The 17,695-nt window shown below is 53.5% G+C and overlaps 1 protein-coding gene across 1 annotated transcript in view; it reads left to right on the top strand.

The window, feature by feature from the left end:
* QSOX1 (quiescin sulfhydryl oxidase 1) overlaps positions 1–6,136 on the top strand; it is a 41,685-nt gene extending 35,549 nt beyond the window's left edge. Inside the window, 5 exon segments of the mRNA XM_082613242.1 lie at positions 2,944–3,123; positions 5,160–5,356; positions 5,360–5,380; positions 5,384–5,683; positions 5,687–6,136. Of these exon segments, the coding sequence (XP_082469368.1) occupies positions 2,944–3,123; positions 5,160–5,356; positions 5,360–5,380; positions 5,384–5,683; positions 5,687–5,953 (965 nt within the window). The 3' untranslated portion in view covers positions 5,954–6,136.
* Positions 6,137–17,695: the final 11,559 nt, after the last annotated feature.

Here is a 17,695-nt window from a genome sequence, read left to right as displayed (position 1 = left end):
GGGGGAAGCAGGATGTGCGGGTGGAAGAGAGGGAACGCCCCACGCCATTGGGAATGGCGGGAGGAGGTAAGTGAGGGGGAATGATGGACAGGAGTCCCCGACAGAGGAGACGGCCTACACAGAAGCAGAGGGAACAGGGGGAGCTGCCGGGTGTGCGGACAGCCAGGCAGTCTGTCAGCCCGGATTTACGGAGCGTCTCCAAAGAGCCGGGCCCCCGCTCTAGGGGTCGGGGTACAGCAGTGCATGCAGCGAGACGTCCCTGCCTCAAGGGGACAATAGTCCAGTGGCAGGAGACAGACAGTAAACACGCAGATCGTTTCAGGTGTGATGGTGAGTCGGTGAAGAAGACAGAGCCAAGCGGTGGGGGAGGGGGGCTGGGGAGGGGATGCTGTGTTTAGACAGGGTGTCTGGCTGGGGGAGGCTTCTCAGAGGAGGGGCCCCTGTGCTGAGACCTGATTGGTGAGAGGGAAGCAGCGGTGGGACATCTGGGATGAGAGCCTCCCGGGCTGTCTGCTCAGGCTGCCATAACAAGGTGCTACACACTGGGTGGCTTAAACAACAGAAACGTGTCTTCTTACAGTTCTGGAGGTTGGAAGCCCATGATGAAGACGTTGGCAGGGTTGGTTCTGCTGAGGCCTCTCCTTGGTTTTGTAGATGGCCATCGTCTCCCTGGGTCTTCCCATGGTCCTCAGTGGGGGTGTTCCTGGATGCGTCCAATTTCCTCTTCTTACGAGGACACCAGTCCTATTGGATTAGGATGTACCCCAGTGACCTCATTCTCACTTAATCACCTCTTTAAAGACGCTGTGTCCACATACAGTCACAGTCTGAAGGACTCAGGGCTAGGACTTCAACCTAAGCATTTTAGAGGACACAGGTCAGCCCGTAACACAGGTCAAGGACTAGTAAGTGCAGGGAACACGTGTGGTGTGTGTGCAGCACCAAAAGGCGGCCAGTGTGGCAGAGCCTGGGAGTGCGGGAAGCAGGAGAGGAGGTGGGCTTGGAGGTCCTAGTGAGGGAGGGAGGGAGATTTCAGTCTCTGTATTATGAGAATCTACTAGTGACCTTAAGCAGGGAGTGATGCACACGATCGGTGCTTTAGAGCAATTACTGGGTGGCGGGTGGGCAACAGCAGGGCAAGGGGGACGCAGAGCAGCCAATTAGGAAGTTGAGGAACTTGTCCAGGAGCCGTGGTGGTGGCCTAGACTAGAGGTGTGGGTATGCACGTGGAAGAAGAAGTGGGCAGGTTTGGGAATATTGTAAAGGTAGAGCTGATAGGACTCAGTGACGGATTGGATAAAGACTATGCAGGATCAGGGACTCTGGTCGGACCTTGGACTTGCTGGGCCTGAACTCAGGTAGTTGATGGTCCTATGAGCCGGGGAATGGGAAGGCTCAGGGCGGGGAGGGAGTGGATGGGGGAGGGTACACTTAGTGGTCTGTGCCTATTGGATCTCAATGGAGATGTAGGCAGTTGAGTCTGCAGGTCTGGGGGGAGGTCCAGGATAGAGATACAAATCTTGTGGTCATTAGCCTATAGACGGTAGTTAAGGCCTCGGGACTGGAGGAGCCCATTAGTGGGTGGGCAGAGAAGAGTGCTGAGGCCTGAGCTCTGGGGCATTCAGCATCCAGACCTCTGCTAGGGGAGCAGGGGCCAATAAAGGTGACTAAGAAGGAGTGGCCATTGCAATTTCAAGAGGTCCCCCAACATAAAGAGTTTCAAGAGTGAGGACATAGTCAGCCGAGTGGGGAGGCAGCGTGAGGCGAGGACCTCACTGGCGAGAGCCGCTGGAGAGGAGCCGGGAAGAAATTGGAGGCAATGGGGGAGTGATTGGGGTGTGACTGGGGTCAGAGAAGGGGTTTCTTTGTTGTAGTTATTTTTCCTTGTCGGAAGGAGCCCATACAAGGGAGACATTGATGATGCCATAACACAAGAAAATATTTGCAGGAGTGAAATCTTGGAAGGGGCGAGAGGGGTGAGGTCCAGAGCATGAGCTGGGCGGAGGAGGCGAGGATAGCTGCAGGGCAGGTGGTGAGTGGGTGACGGGGGTGGAAGCAGGAGCTGAGGGGGCTGAGGAGGTGAGAGGCAAGGCACAGCTTGGCGTGGGCACTGACGTCGCCAGAACCGAGGGCACGGGCAGTGGTGGTGAGTGGGACAGAGAGCAGCTTGCTGAAGTCCCAGTGGATGGAGGGGTCAGACTCGGAGATGGAGCTTTTAAAGGGCTGGGGGGTTTGCAGCAGGAAGGAGAGAGAGTTTGGAAGCAACCCACAGCAGGGAGGGTACTTCCGCCACCTCCAGCCCTGAGTGTGGAAGACAGAGGGGTTTAAGGGGGGCGGGTTTGGGGGAGCCGTCGTATCTTCAGGGAGGAGCCTGTGTCAGAGCAAGAAGGGGGGGGTATTCAGAGCCTGTGCTGTTGCCAGGCCAGAGAGTCCAGTGGGAGGAAGTGAGGGGGCCGGGGAGAAATGGAGAGAAATTAGGGAGCGTTCGGGGACAGATCGGGATGAGCTCTGGATGCAGCACGGCAGGATGGGGAGCGCGTTGGAACAGGAAGCCTAAAGCAGGAGGGGCAGAGTAGTGGCCCACGGGATGGGTGGTGGGCACTCTGGCCCCTGCCTTCCTCTCCAGCCACGTCTCTAAGAGCCTGAGTGTCCTGACAATGCGTTTGGACTTTATCCTGAGTGTCCGTAAGTGGTGAGGGCCTGGATAAGAGGCAGATAAGGGAAACTGAGGTTTACGAGTTTGGGAGGAGATGGGGTCAACTCGAACATGGCCCCTGGGAGGTGAAGTAGACAGGGAGGCCTGGGCCCCTCACCAGGTGGGCTGGGGTGTGTGTTCCCCGTGCAGAGGCGACCACGGTGGGCCTGTGATGGGAACGGTGGTGGAGCCAGCAGGGGCAGGCAGCCAGAAGGGCCCCTGTGACTGGAGTCTCCTCTCCCCTGTAGCCAAGGCCCAGGAGGTCTTCCAGGCCATCCGGGGCTACGTTCGCTTCTTCTTTGGCTGCCGAGCTTGCGCTGGCCACTTTGAGCAGATGGCCACTGACTCCGCGCACAAGGTGGGGAATCTGACCAGCTCCATCCTCTGGTTCTGGTCTAGCCACAACAAGGTCAACGCTCGCCTCGCAGGTAAGGAAGGGCCTGCCTCCAAGGCTGGAGTCACCTGCAGAGGGAGGATGAGGCGGGGGAGCTTTGGAGTCTGGGACCAGAGGCAGGAGTCGGGACCTTCTTTGTCCTCTAGGTTACACCCCGTGTTTCACGGTGCTTCTCAGCACCCAGAGCCCTTTCACGTGCTCTACCAGCCCTGCTGATGTACGTCAGTATCATTAGACCTATTTTCTAGATGAGGAAGCTCAGGCTTTGGCACCGTGAGAGCCTGGTCTTCCGATGCCATTGCTCACTCTCTCGCCCACAGCAGGGCCCCTCCCTCTGGCCTGTTGGGGTCCCTTTCCTGCCTCGCATGTCCTGCTTTCTGGCTGTTGGTCCCTTACTCAAACCAACAGAGAGGAGAGAGCTGGGCCTCTCCCCGCCCTGGGAGGGGTCTAATGATAAAATGTACTTGAAAGAGAAAATCCTGGTCCTTCCTAGACAAACCAGGGACCGATTCTCACGGGGGAGGCCTTGTCTTCTGAATATACCTCATTTACAGTGTTTTCTATTCCCCGTGCACAGGAGTCAGATGGGTCCAACAGGCAAAAGCATTAAACTCCAGGGGTGACCAGAAGCTGGTGGGTGGGGAGGGAGCCACCTGTGGACGGAGCCTGGGCTTGTCTGTGGGGAGAGAGGAAGTGTGTTTGGCTGGGACGGACCTCCCAGGGGTGGGAGGTGTGGGATGAGGCCTGGGGCAGGGCCAAGGTCAAAGAAGCCCTTGGAGCAGGTGGCTATGCAGGTGGCTGCACTTGGTCTGCATCTCTTGGGGCCTCCTGGTGGACTTCAAAAGAAGACACGTGCTGTCTCTCCTCCCACCCCTTCTCTCCCTGCCCCTGTCCCGCCCCTGCCACCAGATGCTCATCTGACCCTCCAGCCTCAGGACCTGCAGGCTCCTGGCTTCTCTGGGGGCCCAGCTACTGCTGGAGGGCCAGAAGCCCATGCCTCTCCCTGAAGGGAAGGCCGAAAGGAAGGCAGTGTCCTACTCTCTCTAGAGGGGTCCTTTCAGATCAACTAGTAATGATAATGAGCAGGTGCAAATGGAGTGCTCACTTTTGCAAGGCCTGATCACTATTACTTCTCACTGGACCCTTGGAATCTACATGCTGCTCCCTCCCCAAAATAATCATTCGGATTTTTACATCACTTACTGCTGCTGCTTTTTCATTCTGGCCAGCAACTTTTTTTTCCTGTTAAACCCTTTAGGGGAGGTGCCTCCTCCAAGAGAGATGGGCTGATGGCCATTCCCCAGGTGACACTGGAAGAGGGGCCGGTGGCAGGCCCTCTGGGGCTCAGCCTGGGGCTCTGCCCACAGTGCCAGCCCTTCTTGGGGTCCCAGGAGCCTGGTGGGAAGGGCAACTTCTTGACTCTCTCCCTCTCTCCTGAGTGTCCTTTTCCCCATCCAGGCCCCCAGGCCTCCCCACACCCCACCCCTTGGGGCCCACCTGAGGAAGAAATTCCACTAACTCCTACCTACCCCAGAGGGCCGCAGGGGGTAAAGGAGAATGCCTCGTAACTACCAGGTGCCTTGAACTCTTGCTTTAAAAACATTTTCCCTTTGATTACAAAAAGAATGTATCTTCACTTGCATAAAACCTGGGAAATTTTAGGAAAATGCAAAGAAGATAGGTACTAGTGGACCATCCAAAGTCTGCAAGACAGATCGTTCTGAGTCTTCTTGCCCTTTCTCATGTCTGGTCCAGGGGTACAAACCAGCAGTGAAGTTGACAGAGACAGTGGGTTAACACAGGGAAGTGACTGGAAGGGAAGCTGTGGAGTTCTGGGGGCGGGGGAGGGTAGGGATGTCCTCTCCCAGAGAGGCACCAGTGTTGGGCTCTGCGGTGCGCCAGGCCCCGTGCTAGGTCTTTCACCTGCCCTCTCTCGTGCCCACCCTTTCCCAGGGCAGCAGTGCCCCCTTTTTGCAGATGAGGGAGCTGGCATTCTGAATGGAAGAATGCGGTCTGGGCTTCCGGGTGGCCAGTGTGTCACAGGCAGCCTGTGTGTGCTTCCCTCCGCAGGTGCCCCCAGCGAGGACCCCCAGTTCCCCAAGGTGCAGTGGCCACCCCGTAAGCTCTGTTCCGCCTGCCACACTGAACTCCAGGGTGCGCCCGTGTGGGACCTGGGCAACACCCTCAACTTCTTGAAGACCCACTTCTCTCCGAGCAACATCATCCTAGACCTTCCTTCAGCTGGCCCGGGCCCGCGGAGGAGTGAATAGAGGATGGCAGTCCCCCCAGTGTAGGTGGAGCTGGAGCTGGCGACTGGAAATTTTACTCTGGGCCCTGAGAAGGCTGAGATCATGATGGGCCCAGGGACAATGTCCCCTGGAACCACCATCGCAGATGTTCCAGCAGAGGGACCTGGGGCAAGTCACCCCCAGGAGATGCAGGCTGGCCTCAGCATGGCCAGAGATGAGCCAGACCAGGAAGCTCCTGAGCACATAGCAGAGCTTCAGAGGGATAAGTTGGAGCAGCCAAAAGGGCGGCATCGCTTGAGCAGGCGAGACACAGGAGCCGTGGTGTTGGCTGAATTCCTGGCTGGGTAGAACCTCCCCAGAGGCCCTTCAGAGCTGAGGCGAGTGGGCCGCAGCTCCAAGCAGCTGGCCAGCGTCCCTGACGGGGAGCCAGAGGCCAGGGCCAGGCAGGGCCGGAGCCAGTGGCTGCAGGTGCTGGAAGGGAACTTCTCCCACCTGGACATCAGCCTCTGTGTGGGGCTCTCCTCCGTGTCCTTCATGGGCCTGCTGGCTGTGTACACCTACTTCCAGGCCAGGATGAGGGCCCTGAATGGCTATGCCAGCCACCCCGCAGCCTGAACCGTCCAACTTGGGATGAGGCAGGGTAGGGAGCTGCCATCCATGGGCTCTTCCAGCCCCCTGCACCCCACCCCTCCCACCTTGTTCCTTGTCCAGGAAAACCAGTTGCTGCAGCAAACCTCCCTGGGGCTTCTGGAAAGGGATGTTCCATAGACAGGAAGACGTGCACAGGGTCCAGGTTCCTCTGCCAGCACAGGGGGATGACAGCCTTGGGCAGTGGGGTTGGGAGACTCCGTCCTGGGCCTCTCAGCACCGAATTCCTCTTTTTCAGCTTGTTTGAAGCCCTGCCTCATTCTTCCTGAAGCTTCAGTGATTCCCGCTTGGTGTTGGCCCTAAACTGGGGCAAGTGAGGCTGCAATTTCCAAGGTTTCCCATCTCCAGAGGAGGGGCCCCTGGGGCTGGAGTGGACTCCTTACTACATCCCAAGACTCCGTCCATCCCGCTACAAAGCGCCCTTTGCACCAGAGAAGGAAGGACTGCCTCTGGCCCTCTGTGCCCGCTCATCCTCCAGCCCCTCAGACCCTCCTGAGTGGGGTTTGGCTTTAGGGTGGACTCCAGAAGCTTCTGGAAGTCATGCTGATCTCGCAGGTGAGGTCTGTGGGAGGAGGGCCTCTGGCTGGCTCCTTCCCAAACCTTGGGTACGGGAAAGGTACAGGCTGGAATTGGTGTGGTGATGGTACTGGGCTGGGGGTGGGGGGTTAGGGAGGGCTGTTGGGATCTCTAGTGCCTTAGCTGTGAGAGGCTGAGTGAAGCATTTGCTTTGAACATGCTTTGGCTTCTCCGCATTGGGCTCCACCCCTCTTGGAGCTGGGTCTTTTGTCTCTTGTTGATTTTCATCTCCAAAATAGATGCTAATCTTTACTGTGGAGGGAGGGGAGTGTCGTCCCTCTCAAGGGTCCACCTTCCATCCTGTAGAGGTTAAAAGGGTCAGAGGGGAGGGTGACGCTGTACACATGCTTGATCCCCACTCTGCCCCGCGGTCGAGGGGGCTCTGGAATAAATTATTTTTGTTAAGGCAAGCGCCGGTGTGTTCCTCAACTTGCTACTAGTGTCCGGGTCTGGGTAGAATGCAAAACCCAGCCTGACCTGGGATGCAGCCAGCTCCCGGGGCTCAGAGCGCCCTTGTCATAGCCCCTGTCTCCTGGATGGGGCCCTCCCCCACCGTCCACAGAGCTCTCTGTGCCCCTAGCCCCTCAGTCCCGCCTCCCCCCGCCCCACCCGCTCCCCCGCCCTCCCAGGGAGCACCTGCCCCGGTGCTCTCAGTTCTGCCCCAGGAAACTCGGCCTGCGCCTGCCTGACCCCTCCTCAGGCAGGCGGCCTACATCTCCAGCTCTCCTTGGAGGAAGGAGAGAGGGCTTGTTTTCCAGAGCCAGCCTGGGCTGCCTGCTCAGCAGGGAGGAGTCAGCCAGATTGGAGAGCCTGCCCCTAATCCGGCCTGCTGGGTTCTACAGGGATCAGAGCAGCTGATAATGAGCCTCATTAAGGGAGAGCAGGAGCCTCAATCCGATTTGGGGTTTTCTCTTGGACATCTTCGCTCTGCTCAGATGGCCTCGGTCCTGGGTAGAGCAGGTGGGGTGCCAAGCACGCTCCCTCTGCTAGGGCAGCTGGGTGGGGAGGGTGGAGGGGGGCAGGCAGGTCGACCCCCCGCTTCCCTGCTTGTGTTAGCCCTGTGTCACCTCCTTAGCTGCCTGGCTCCTCGGGTGGATTGCAGCCCGGAGCCTCTCTGCAGGCCTCTTGTCTGTCCAAGAGTTTCCTCTCTGTGTCCTTGCTCTAGTCACCCACCTGCCCCCTCCATGCTCCAAGGCGGGCTTGGCTCATCTCCGCCCCCGCCCCGCGGGGCCCTGGCTGACAGGCTGACAGGCCCACCAGAGGGTGAAAGAGGCTCCCGGGGCCAGTGCCCACTGGGCCAAGACCGCTTGAGTACGCCCGCTTCCTCACCCCCTGGTACCTGACACGATGCCAAGAGTGGAGGATTTCTACCAGCCAGCCCTTATGGCTCCAGTGACCGTATTTTCTAAAACCAGGATCGGGTGTTCAGAGAATTAGGACGAGGCTGGAAAAGCTGATAGAGCAGCCCCAGCTCCACGGTGACTGCCCACAGTGCCCGAGGCAGGAGGCAGGGCCTTACATGGGGCCACCAGGGCCCTAGTGGTGGCTGTGGGTCCCCTTCGTCACCGCGGCCTCTGGCAGGCAGCCGAGCATCTTTTCACCCCGTCCCAGCCCCTCTGATTGATAAACAGGGGTGGGCCTCCTCCTTAGCAGGACTGCTGCCTTTCACCTTGATTTCCCCAGGGCTCGTAGAAGCATCGATAAACCCGCTTCGCCCACCAGCTGGTCCCCTCCCCCACCCGGGCTGCCAGCCTGGGAGCTGGGGCTTCTGTGGTTTGAATGCAGCCCGCCTGTCGTTCTAGGTTGTTCTCTGCACCTTAGGAGAGCTGCCATGCAGGAGAGGTTCCTCAGAGGAGCCCTGCAAAGCAAAGGGCCCTTGTTCTGGGGCCCGACAGAGAAATTCACCTCTGCCTGGGATGTTACATACTGAGTTCAGGGATGATTTCCGGGAGGAGGAGGGAGCTGGGCTGGGTTTTGAAGGATGAGTGGGTGTTAACAAGGAGAGCGAGGAGGAAAAGGCGTCACAGGCAGCGGAGAGAGCACACGCCAAGTCCAACACAAGAAATTCTAAGCAAAAAGCTTCAAAAAAATTTTAAGGATTTTTTTTTTCCCAGTGCTGCACTGGGCTTGAAGCTGGGGATAAACAGAGGAAAGAGACGTGCTGTTACGGAGCTTACGCTCTAGAGGAAAAGACAGACAGGTGAGGAAAAAATGACAGACTGTGGGAAGTGCTCCGAAGGATAAAGGAACGGCAGGGGGATGGGGAAGTTTCTCTGAAGCCTGAAGGAAGGAAAGCCAAGATGGGGTCCCATGGGCAGGGGTGGAGGGGACCACCAGCCTGAAGGGCTGCTTCATTCAGAAGCCACCCCTGGGCTGTGGAGGACCCAGAGCGGGGCCCCACCTCTCGCCTGGCCCCTCCACGGCAGCCTTGGCACAGGATGGGGTTGGGGGAGCCTCCGCGACTCTGCTTATCGCGGAGGAGGGGTCTCCTCCCCAAGCCCTGGTCCCTGCCCCAGAGAAGAGCACCCCTGCGAGTGGGGCGTGATGGCCTTCGGGAGGGTCACCGGAGTGCACAGGGCTGATGTCTCAGCCTTCCCTCTAGGTGTCACCTGTGCCTGGGGTGCTGGGGGTGGTACCAGGCATGGGTGCTAGACAGGCAGGAGAAAGTCTGAAAGTCACAGGGCAAAGGTGGAGGCACCCCTGCCGAACGGAGGGGTAAAGCTAAGGGGGACAGCCCATGGGGGCATAGGCCTTGGGCATGTAGAGGAAGACTCAAGGAGCATCTATTTAGATTCTAGGGTGAGATCTACCTGGCAGGGCTGGCAAGTTTCCAGGTGCTTCTTTGGCAAGACTTGCTCATCTCTACACTGAGAGAGCAAAAGGCCTCTCCCTACCTAGGGCGGCTGGGCTCCCCCAGAGGAAAGTGGACTTCAGTGCTGCCTGTTAACGTCCTTCCTCCACCGCGATGGCATGTCCTGCCTTCACCACTGTCTTCCTGGAAGCTTCTGCCACGGCAGAATTGCAGCTTGTGGTTGGAAGGGACCAAAACCTCGTCTAGGTTGAATCTGCTCTACCGTGTCCCCATCAAGTTCTCAACCCTCAGCGCTTCCGATGGTCACAGAGTTTAGCAAATAATGTTAAGAATAATGTTAAGAATATTGATCATTTGATAAAAGATCCCATTTTTACACCATACACCAGAGTAAATCCCAGTGATGCAAAAACTAAGGCATAGGAAAATATAGCTGAATACTTTACTGTGTTTTAAGCACAAAAACAGTGGAAAAGGTAACTACGGTGAGAGTTTGAACTACTTGATAACACCAATTTTTAAAAATAAGTTAAAAATAAAATCAAGCTACCTATTAAAAGAAGTGGGAAATATATGTGATAAATATCACAAAAGAGGCTCTTCCAACTGGTGGTCCAGTGGTAAAGAATCCGCCTTCCAATGCAGAGGTTGCGGGTTCGATCCCTGGTCAGGGAACTATGATCCCACATGCCGCGGGGCAACTAAGTCCACGTGCCACAACTACTGAGCCCACGTGCCGTGGAGCCCATGCGCCCTGGAGCCCACACGCCACAACTAGAGAGAGAAAACCTTCACGCCACAACTAGAGAGAAGCCTGAGCGCTGCAATGAAGAGACGGTGCGCCACAACGAAAAGATCCTGCATGCTGCAACTAAGACCCGACACAGCCAAAAAATAAATTTAAAAAATATATTAAAAAGGAATATGTCCATTATGAAATATGCCATCTTCAGAAAGAGAGCAATTTGCAAGTATTGACCTAAGATGTCCAAGGATACATTTCTGTTAACATAAATATTACTATTTATTACTATCTTTATTAATAAATGTACATATTTAACACTGTAATTATTGAATGTAATTTAATGTAAATGTAAAATTATTAAATATAATATGTCCATATATGTTAATAATGTAATTTATAGCATTGTTATATATATATATATATATATATATATGTTAATGTTTGGCTAGAAAAAGTCTGGAAGAATATACACCAAACTATGACCAGTGCAGTTATATCTAGAAGGTGAGGTTGGGTGGACTTAAAACAGGGCCGGGACTAGAGTGAGCAAGGGAGGTATGTAGGGTGCAAAGCTTAAGGAGATGCTTATCTTCAGGGTCCCCCTATTTCAGGTCAGCCCCTGAGAGTGAGTGCCTCCTTAAATTTGGTGCCAAGGCGCCTCCATAGCCTCACCCTCATCCTGGCTCTGACTTAAATACTTAAGTATGTTTTTGAATTTTTGCAATAAACATTTTTTTTTTTTTTTTTTACGGTACGCTGGCCTCTCACTGGTGTGGCCTCTCCCGTTGCGGAGCACAGGCTCCAGACGCGCAGGCTCAGCGGCCATGGCTCACGGGCCCAGCCGCTCCGCGGCATGTGGGATCCTCCCGGACCGGGGCACGAACCCGTGTCCCCTGCGTCGGCAGGCGGACTCTCAACCACTGCGCCACCAGGGAAGCCCTGCAATAAACATTTTTGAAACAAAAAAAATAACAAGGAAAATAAATAGAATTAAAGGATCTTACAGGTCTATTGTAAATAAGAAAAGCACTAAAGCCCTATTAAAAATGATGAGCCAAAGTATTAAAACCAGAAGAGAGATGCCACTTTTGTCTATCCTGTTGGCAAGAATGGAAGGAAAAAAAAAAAAAAAAGATAGTGGTAGCTAGCGTGAGAGGAAATGAGATGCATCAGTTATCTATTGCTGTGTAACAAACCACTCCAAAGCTTAGCAGTTTGAAACAACAACAATCGTTCATTTTGATCACAAATCTGCGCCTTGAACAGAGTTTAGCCTAAAATGGCTCATCTCTGCTCCATGCAGTGTATCTGAGTGTGGTCCATCTGGCAAGTTGATGCTGGCTGTCACCTGGAAGCTCAGCTATGCAGCGGGTAGGAGGCCTCAGTTCCTCTCCACGTGGGCCTCTCCATGGGCTGCTTGGGCTTCCTCACAGCATGGTAGCTGATCTCCAAGAGCAAACATCCAAAGAGAACAAGGTGGAAGTGCATGGCATTTTTATGTGCTAGCCTCAAAAGTCAAATAGCATTACTTTTGCCATTCTTCATTGGTTGAGGCAGATTTAAAGGCTCACCCAGAATGCAGATACAACGGGCTTCCCAGGTTCAAGAAGAGGAGTCCCAGGCTCCACCTTTTGATGGGGCAGTGACAAAAAGTTCTGGAAAACTATATAAGATGGAAGGGATTGTTGAGGTCACCTTCGTACAGTCTGCCACAGAGCACTCTCAAACACTGGTAGTGGTAGTATAAACTGATACAAATTTGGGGATATATGTAATGTTTAATGTAACTGTTAATAAGTTTTAAAAGCTTTAAGAAAATACATAACCTTTGATCCAACAATTCTAATTTTGGAATCTATCCTAGGGAAGTAATTAAGGATATTTACTAAGATTTGCTACATGATGAATATTTATAATACCAAAACAAGATTGACCTAAAGTCCAAAATAGGAGATTGATTAAATTCTGGTACATCATTGCAGTGGAATACAATACAGCCAACAGAAATGATTTGAATGTGTATTTTTTTTTTTGGCGGTACGCGGGCCTCTCACTGTTGTGGCCCCTCCCGTTGCGGAGCACAGGCTCCAGATGCGCAGGCTCAGCGGCCATGGCTCACGGGCCCAGCCGCTCCGCGGCATGTGGGATCTTCCCGGACCGGGGCATGAACCCATGTCCCCTGCGTCGGCAGGCAGACTCTCAACCACTGCGCCACCAGGGAAGCCCTGAATGTGTTAACCTGAAAATATTTCCACATCATATTGGTAAGTGAAAATATGAAGTTGCAGAAATAATCCTGTTTTTGAGAAAAGAAAACATGCATATACTTATGGATACTGGGTATAGGAGCGAAAACCTGGGATATATATACCAAAAATGTTAACAGTGGTTAATAGTCAGTGGTGGAGTTATGGGTGTTTGGTTTTCATTTTATTTATCTGTATTTTCTTATTTTTATTAAATAAATATATATTACTTGTACAATTGAAAACACTTTTAACAGGCCAAGAATATGAACTGTCAATTCATAAAAGAAGAAATACAAAGATCAATAAATATATGAAACAATATCTTTCAATAATCAAGGAAGTGAAAGATTAACAAAATTTCCTTTTCTATACATCATGCAACAATAAAATCTGATGCTGGTAAGGTGATAATGTAAGTTGGCAGAATATTTCTGAAAAAAATCAGTCTTAAAGATGTTTATACTCTTTGATTCAGTAATTTAACTGCTCAAAATCCATCCTAAGGAAGTAATCAGAGATACTGACCAAAACCTGGAAACACCTACATGTCCACCATCAGAAGACCTGCCCCCACGGGGTGCAATGCCTACAGGGCAACTGGGTCCCCCCTTCCCAGGGCCATAGTTCCCACCTCTTCCTTTTGCATTCCCGATTTGGAGGCCAAGGGACAAGTTACCTTTATCATCACATTTGCACTGTCGATTTAGAAGAGGGAAATATTTCCAGGCACTCATATCTCTTAACTACGAGTCATGTTTCAAGAAAAATGAAGAAAGCGTTATCTGTGTGAAGAATATTCCTATATATTTGATACTCAGGCAGAGCATATCTCTGTCTAAGAATGGAGCTAGCTCACTTCATTCCTTACCTCAGCTGCCTGCCCCATGGGCATATGAGTTGTGACCTGATTTTAGACTCAGCTGAGACCTCACTCCTTCGGGAAAGCCCTCTGAGCCCCTCGAGCTTGAGTCGGATGCCCCAACCCCGTGAGAGCACTTACCACCGGGCAACGAGGTCCCCCGGCTGTGGCCGCCTCCCCCAGCTCCTCTGAGCTCCACGAGGACAGGGACAGTTTTCCGCTCTTCCACTGCAGCGCCAGGACTTAACACGGGGCCTGGCACATCAGAGGTGGCCAGCGGATGTCTTTTGAATAGGCATACATCCTAGGGTCTGCATTTCTCAAAGCATGTTGTTCCTTTTTGTACCCCTTTCAGTGCCGCTCAGTGAGTGCCCTGAGCATCAAAGATGCTTAATGATGTTAGGATGAGGGAATAACAAATTATTAAGAATTTAAGAAATTATTGGGACTTCCCTGGCGGTCCAGTGGTTAAAACTCCATGCTTCCACTGCAAGGGGTGCAGGTTCGATCCCTGGTCGGGGAACTAAGATCCCACATGCCGCATGGTGTGACCACAAAAAAAAAAGAATTTAAGAAATTATTAAATGGTATAATTATTCTTACCACTGTGGATAAACGATATTTTAGAGTCAAGAGACCTGGGTTCAAATCCTGCTGCTGCTCTTTACCAGCCACATAACCTTGGCAAGTGTTCCCTGAGCCTGAGTTTCTTCATCTGTAAAGAAGCTAGCACGGGGTTAAAGGTGTGTGTGACAGGGCCCAGCACATCACACGATTTCAGACAGAGTCCCATTATCGATAGCTTCAGCCTTCCCTCCTAATCGCAGCGGGCCAGGCATCGGGAAGGGCGGTGGACTCCAGAGACCCAAGCAACAAGGGACAGCCAGGCAGCCAACACCCCTGGCTGCACGAGGCCCCGAGGCGCCAGGCCCTGGGTGTTGGAACTGGCCTGGAGGCTTGGCCACTCCCTATGGCTGTGGAGCGGCAGAGACGGGCCCGGCTCAGGACAGTTCCTCAAAGGCAAGAAACACTATGTTCTCAAAGTCTTCTCTCTGAGGCCAGTTTCATTCATGGCCAGCCACAGGTCAGACCACGGGCACCAGCCTGAAACGTGTGTGGTAAAATGGACAAATTACCCTGATGAGTTCCAATTTTCACTCTCCGGGAGCAATTCCCCACAGGCCTGTTCCAGAGCTGCAAGTGTGAAATGCGGCCTTCATGGTGGATTACCCGCCTAAAGGAAGCTGTCATCTCCAGGCCTCCGGGAGAGAGTGGGGCTAAGTCTGCTCCTTCCTGGGAGAATTCCTTTCTGTGTCCAGCTCCTGGCCTGAGCAACCCTTCCTGTCACCACTGCCCTGTTTCTGTGACTGAAAAGACTGAATCCATGTTGCGTGTGTGTTTGGGGGACAAGAGAGGACTTGCTACGGCAGGCCACACGCGCTGCAGATTGGGGAACAGTCTCCTACAGAGGGGCTGCCCCTCACGCCTTACCTCCCTTCTAGGGGAGAGTTTTGGGTGGCCTTCTCCTGAGGGGCAGTAACAATCATAGCAGATAGGCTTATGGTGCCCTGTCCTCAAGGAGCGTGAGTTCCATTATAACTGCGCCACAGAATGGCTGAGGAAGCCCTGAGCTGTCACCTGCTCTTCAGGAGGGGAGGCGCACAAGAGGAGCAGGTGTTCACTGGGGAGTTAGCATGGGGGCAGGGTTGGGGGAAAGCACCAAGAGGGAGTGGGAGGGACGTGGCTTAAGCAGGGGTCTGAAGGTGCAGCCTGGAAGTCGGGACTTGATCGGCAGGGGCTGGTGGGGTGTTTCAGCAGGAGAGGGCACAGTCTCAGGTTTTTTGTTTTTGTTTTTTTTCTTTTTTGCGGTACGCGGGCCTCTCACTGTTGTGGCCTCTCCCGTTGCGGAGCACAGGCTCCGGACGCGCAGGCTCCGAACGCGCAGGCTCAGCGGCCATGGCTCACCGGCCCAGCCGCTCCGCGGCATGTGGGATCTTCCTGGACCGGGGCACGCACGAACCCGTGTTCCCTGCATCGGCAGGCGGACTTTCAACCACTGCGCCACCAGGGAAGCCCTCTCAGGTATTTTTTAGCAAGATGTCCCTGCCGTGAAAGGTGCAGGCCTGAGGCCCAAGTTCTCCTCAGCCAGTAACATGTAACACCTTGGTGCGGTTGCCCAGCTGGCTCTGAATGCTTGCCCGCCTCTCCAGCTGCCTCTCTGGCCATAGCCACAGGTACCCTCCCCACCCCAGGCTGGACAGTAGGACTTGTGGGCCCCCTAAGTCTCAGGATCTCTCACTCCATGGGCCTCATATGTGCTTTTCTCCCCACCAGAAATCCTTCCCCACCAAGCTGTCTGGGATCCTAGGTCACCTCCTCTGAGAAGCCTTCCCTGGCCCTCCTTATACACCCTGCCACCAACCCCACAGTCAGGCTCTTCCTCCCCTCCCCTCTGCAGCCACACTAAGCACCCTCCTTTTCCTCTCTTGTTGCTCCTTGCATTATTGAAGGTGCGTGCTGACCACATAGCCTCCCCCCGTCAGACTGTGAACTCTGGGAAGGCAGGGACGGCATCCTGTCCATGCCTGTATCTCCTTGTTTGTCACCCTCGCTGCTCAACGAGTGGTTGATGAATGAATGTGTGACCTCCACACGCACAGGTAAGTAAAATGCTTCCTGACTTTGCTAAGACTCAGCTCCTCTCTGTCCCAGGCCAGTTCGGCTGTCTGCTGCACTCAGTACCCTAGGGAGAGCAGAGATGGCAAAAAGTGTTTAAAAAAAAAAATTTAGGTTCTCAGAAGCACTGTAAGATTTGTCCATTGATAGACCCTTTTTGGCGAGCTTTTGGCACATGGTCTCTCCGGCAGAGCAGTTGAACGTCTTATATACACAGGGCCCCCAAACCCCCCAAGTGCCATGCCTTCTTAAAGCTTAGTCCCAGAACAGGCCCAGTGACACATCTGCTGCATTCTATTGGTTAAAGTAAGTCACAGGCCCAGCCCAGATTCAAGGGGACGGTACTCCACAAAGGCACAGATACTAGAGATGTTCATTACACATCACTTGTGTGACACACGACCACGTGACCTCTTCTGACTAGTATAACCCCCAAAGGTCTACTCCATGGATGAGAATGTGGTGTGTGTGCTCTTTTAGGATGTGGTCATGTAAGTGGCAACCACATTTTTGAGAGCAACTCGTTTTTGTGTTTTCAGGAAATAGTCAACTATCTAAAATTCAGTTAAAAATCATAGCCCACTTTGAAAAAGCAAAGATCTAATCGTGAATTTTGGAGATCACCTCTTATCATTGTCATTTAAATAAATGGTGGAAAAGCAAGTAACTCCAGATGGTAAAGTTATTTTGAGAGAATTTACAATAATTCAGGCGCTAACTCTAAAGCATACGTTAACATACACACAGCAAAATCACACTTTCAATTAAATTTATTCGAAGGCAAAACTTTGTGGGAAGGAATGGCCCTGGGCAGAACTGCCTGGTAATGGTCCTGGCTGCCTCTGAAGAGGGAGCCCCTGAAACCTGCTGTGTCCACACAGAGGCCGGATGCGTGCCGCGCAGGGGTGCACAGACCTAATTCTGCAGGGCGGGCAGTGGGCTAGAAGTCCTCTCAGATGCTTCCAGCCTGAGGATCCGGTCCTGTGATGCCAGAGGTGGCTTTAAAAAGGGGCCAGGACTTGGAAAGAAGCAGTGTGCACCCTGGATCTGGAGCAGCACCCTAGGGGCTGGTGGGCAGGAACCCCCCAGCCTTGTCCCAGCAAGCAGCGCTGAAGCAGGAGGCTGGTGTGGCTTTTCCTGTGCCTTGGTGTCTGGGTGGTTATCCCAGGCTTTCCCCTTCTTCTTTAACTCTCATCACAGGGATCACGTGGCATACGTAATAAAGTCCAAAGAGTGCCACGGGAGAGCAGGAAGTACATGAAAAGCCAGGGACCATTAGGGGTGAGAGGTAAGTAGGGCCCTGACAGCTGAGTAAGCCTGAGTCCCCAGCCAGCGACCACATTGATAACAGGCCCTGCAGCCTAAACAGGCCCGACAGGGCCACGTGGCCGCTCGGGGAGCAGCAGCTGAGAGCCTGCTTCTGTCCCTGGGAGGATGTGCTCCTCCCATTCTCGGGCTGCAGCAGCGGATTACTTACAAATTCACTCACTCCTTCATTCGTTCGTGTAACATATATTTACAAAGACCCCGTAATATGCTGGTCCCTACACTTGGAGCTGGAAACATAACGGCAAACAAGACAGTTTCTTTACTGTCAGCAGAGACTATCAAGGACGGGGCCCAAGGCTGTCATAACAACATTTATTACCACCTACACAGCGCCTGTTTAGGGCCAGGCCCTGAGTGCAATTATTTCAGGTGTAATCCTGAGGCAGGTGTTGCTCTCTCCGTTTTCCTGTGGTTGAGTAACTTGCCCAAGGTCTCCAGCGCTGAGGCCGCTAGTAAATGAGAT

This window comes from Mesoplodon mirus (genome assembly GCF_964341445.2).
Source record: "Mesoplodon mirus genome assembly, chromosome: 3".
Lineage (NCBI taxonomy): Eukaryota > Metazoa > Chordata > Mammalia > Artiodactyla > Ziphiidae > Mesoplodon > Mesoplodon mirus.
The sequence above is the reverse complement of the archived record's forward strand: the minus strand, read 5'-3'. Positions and strand labels throughout refer to the sequence as shown.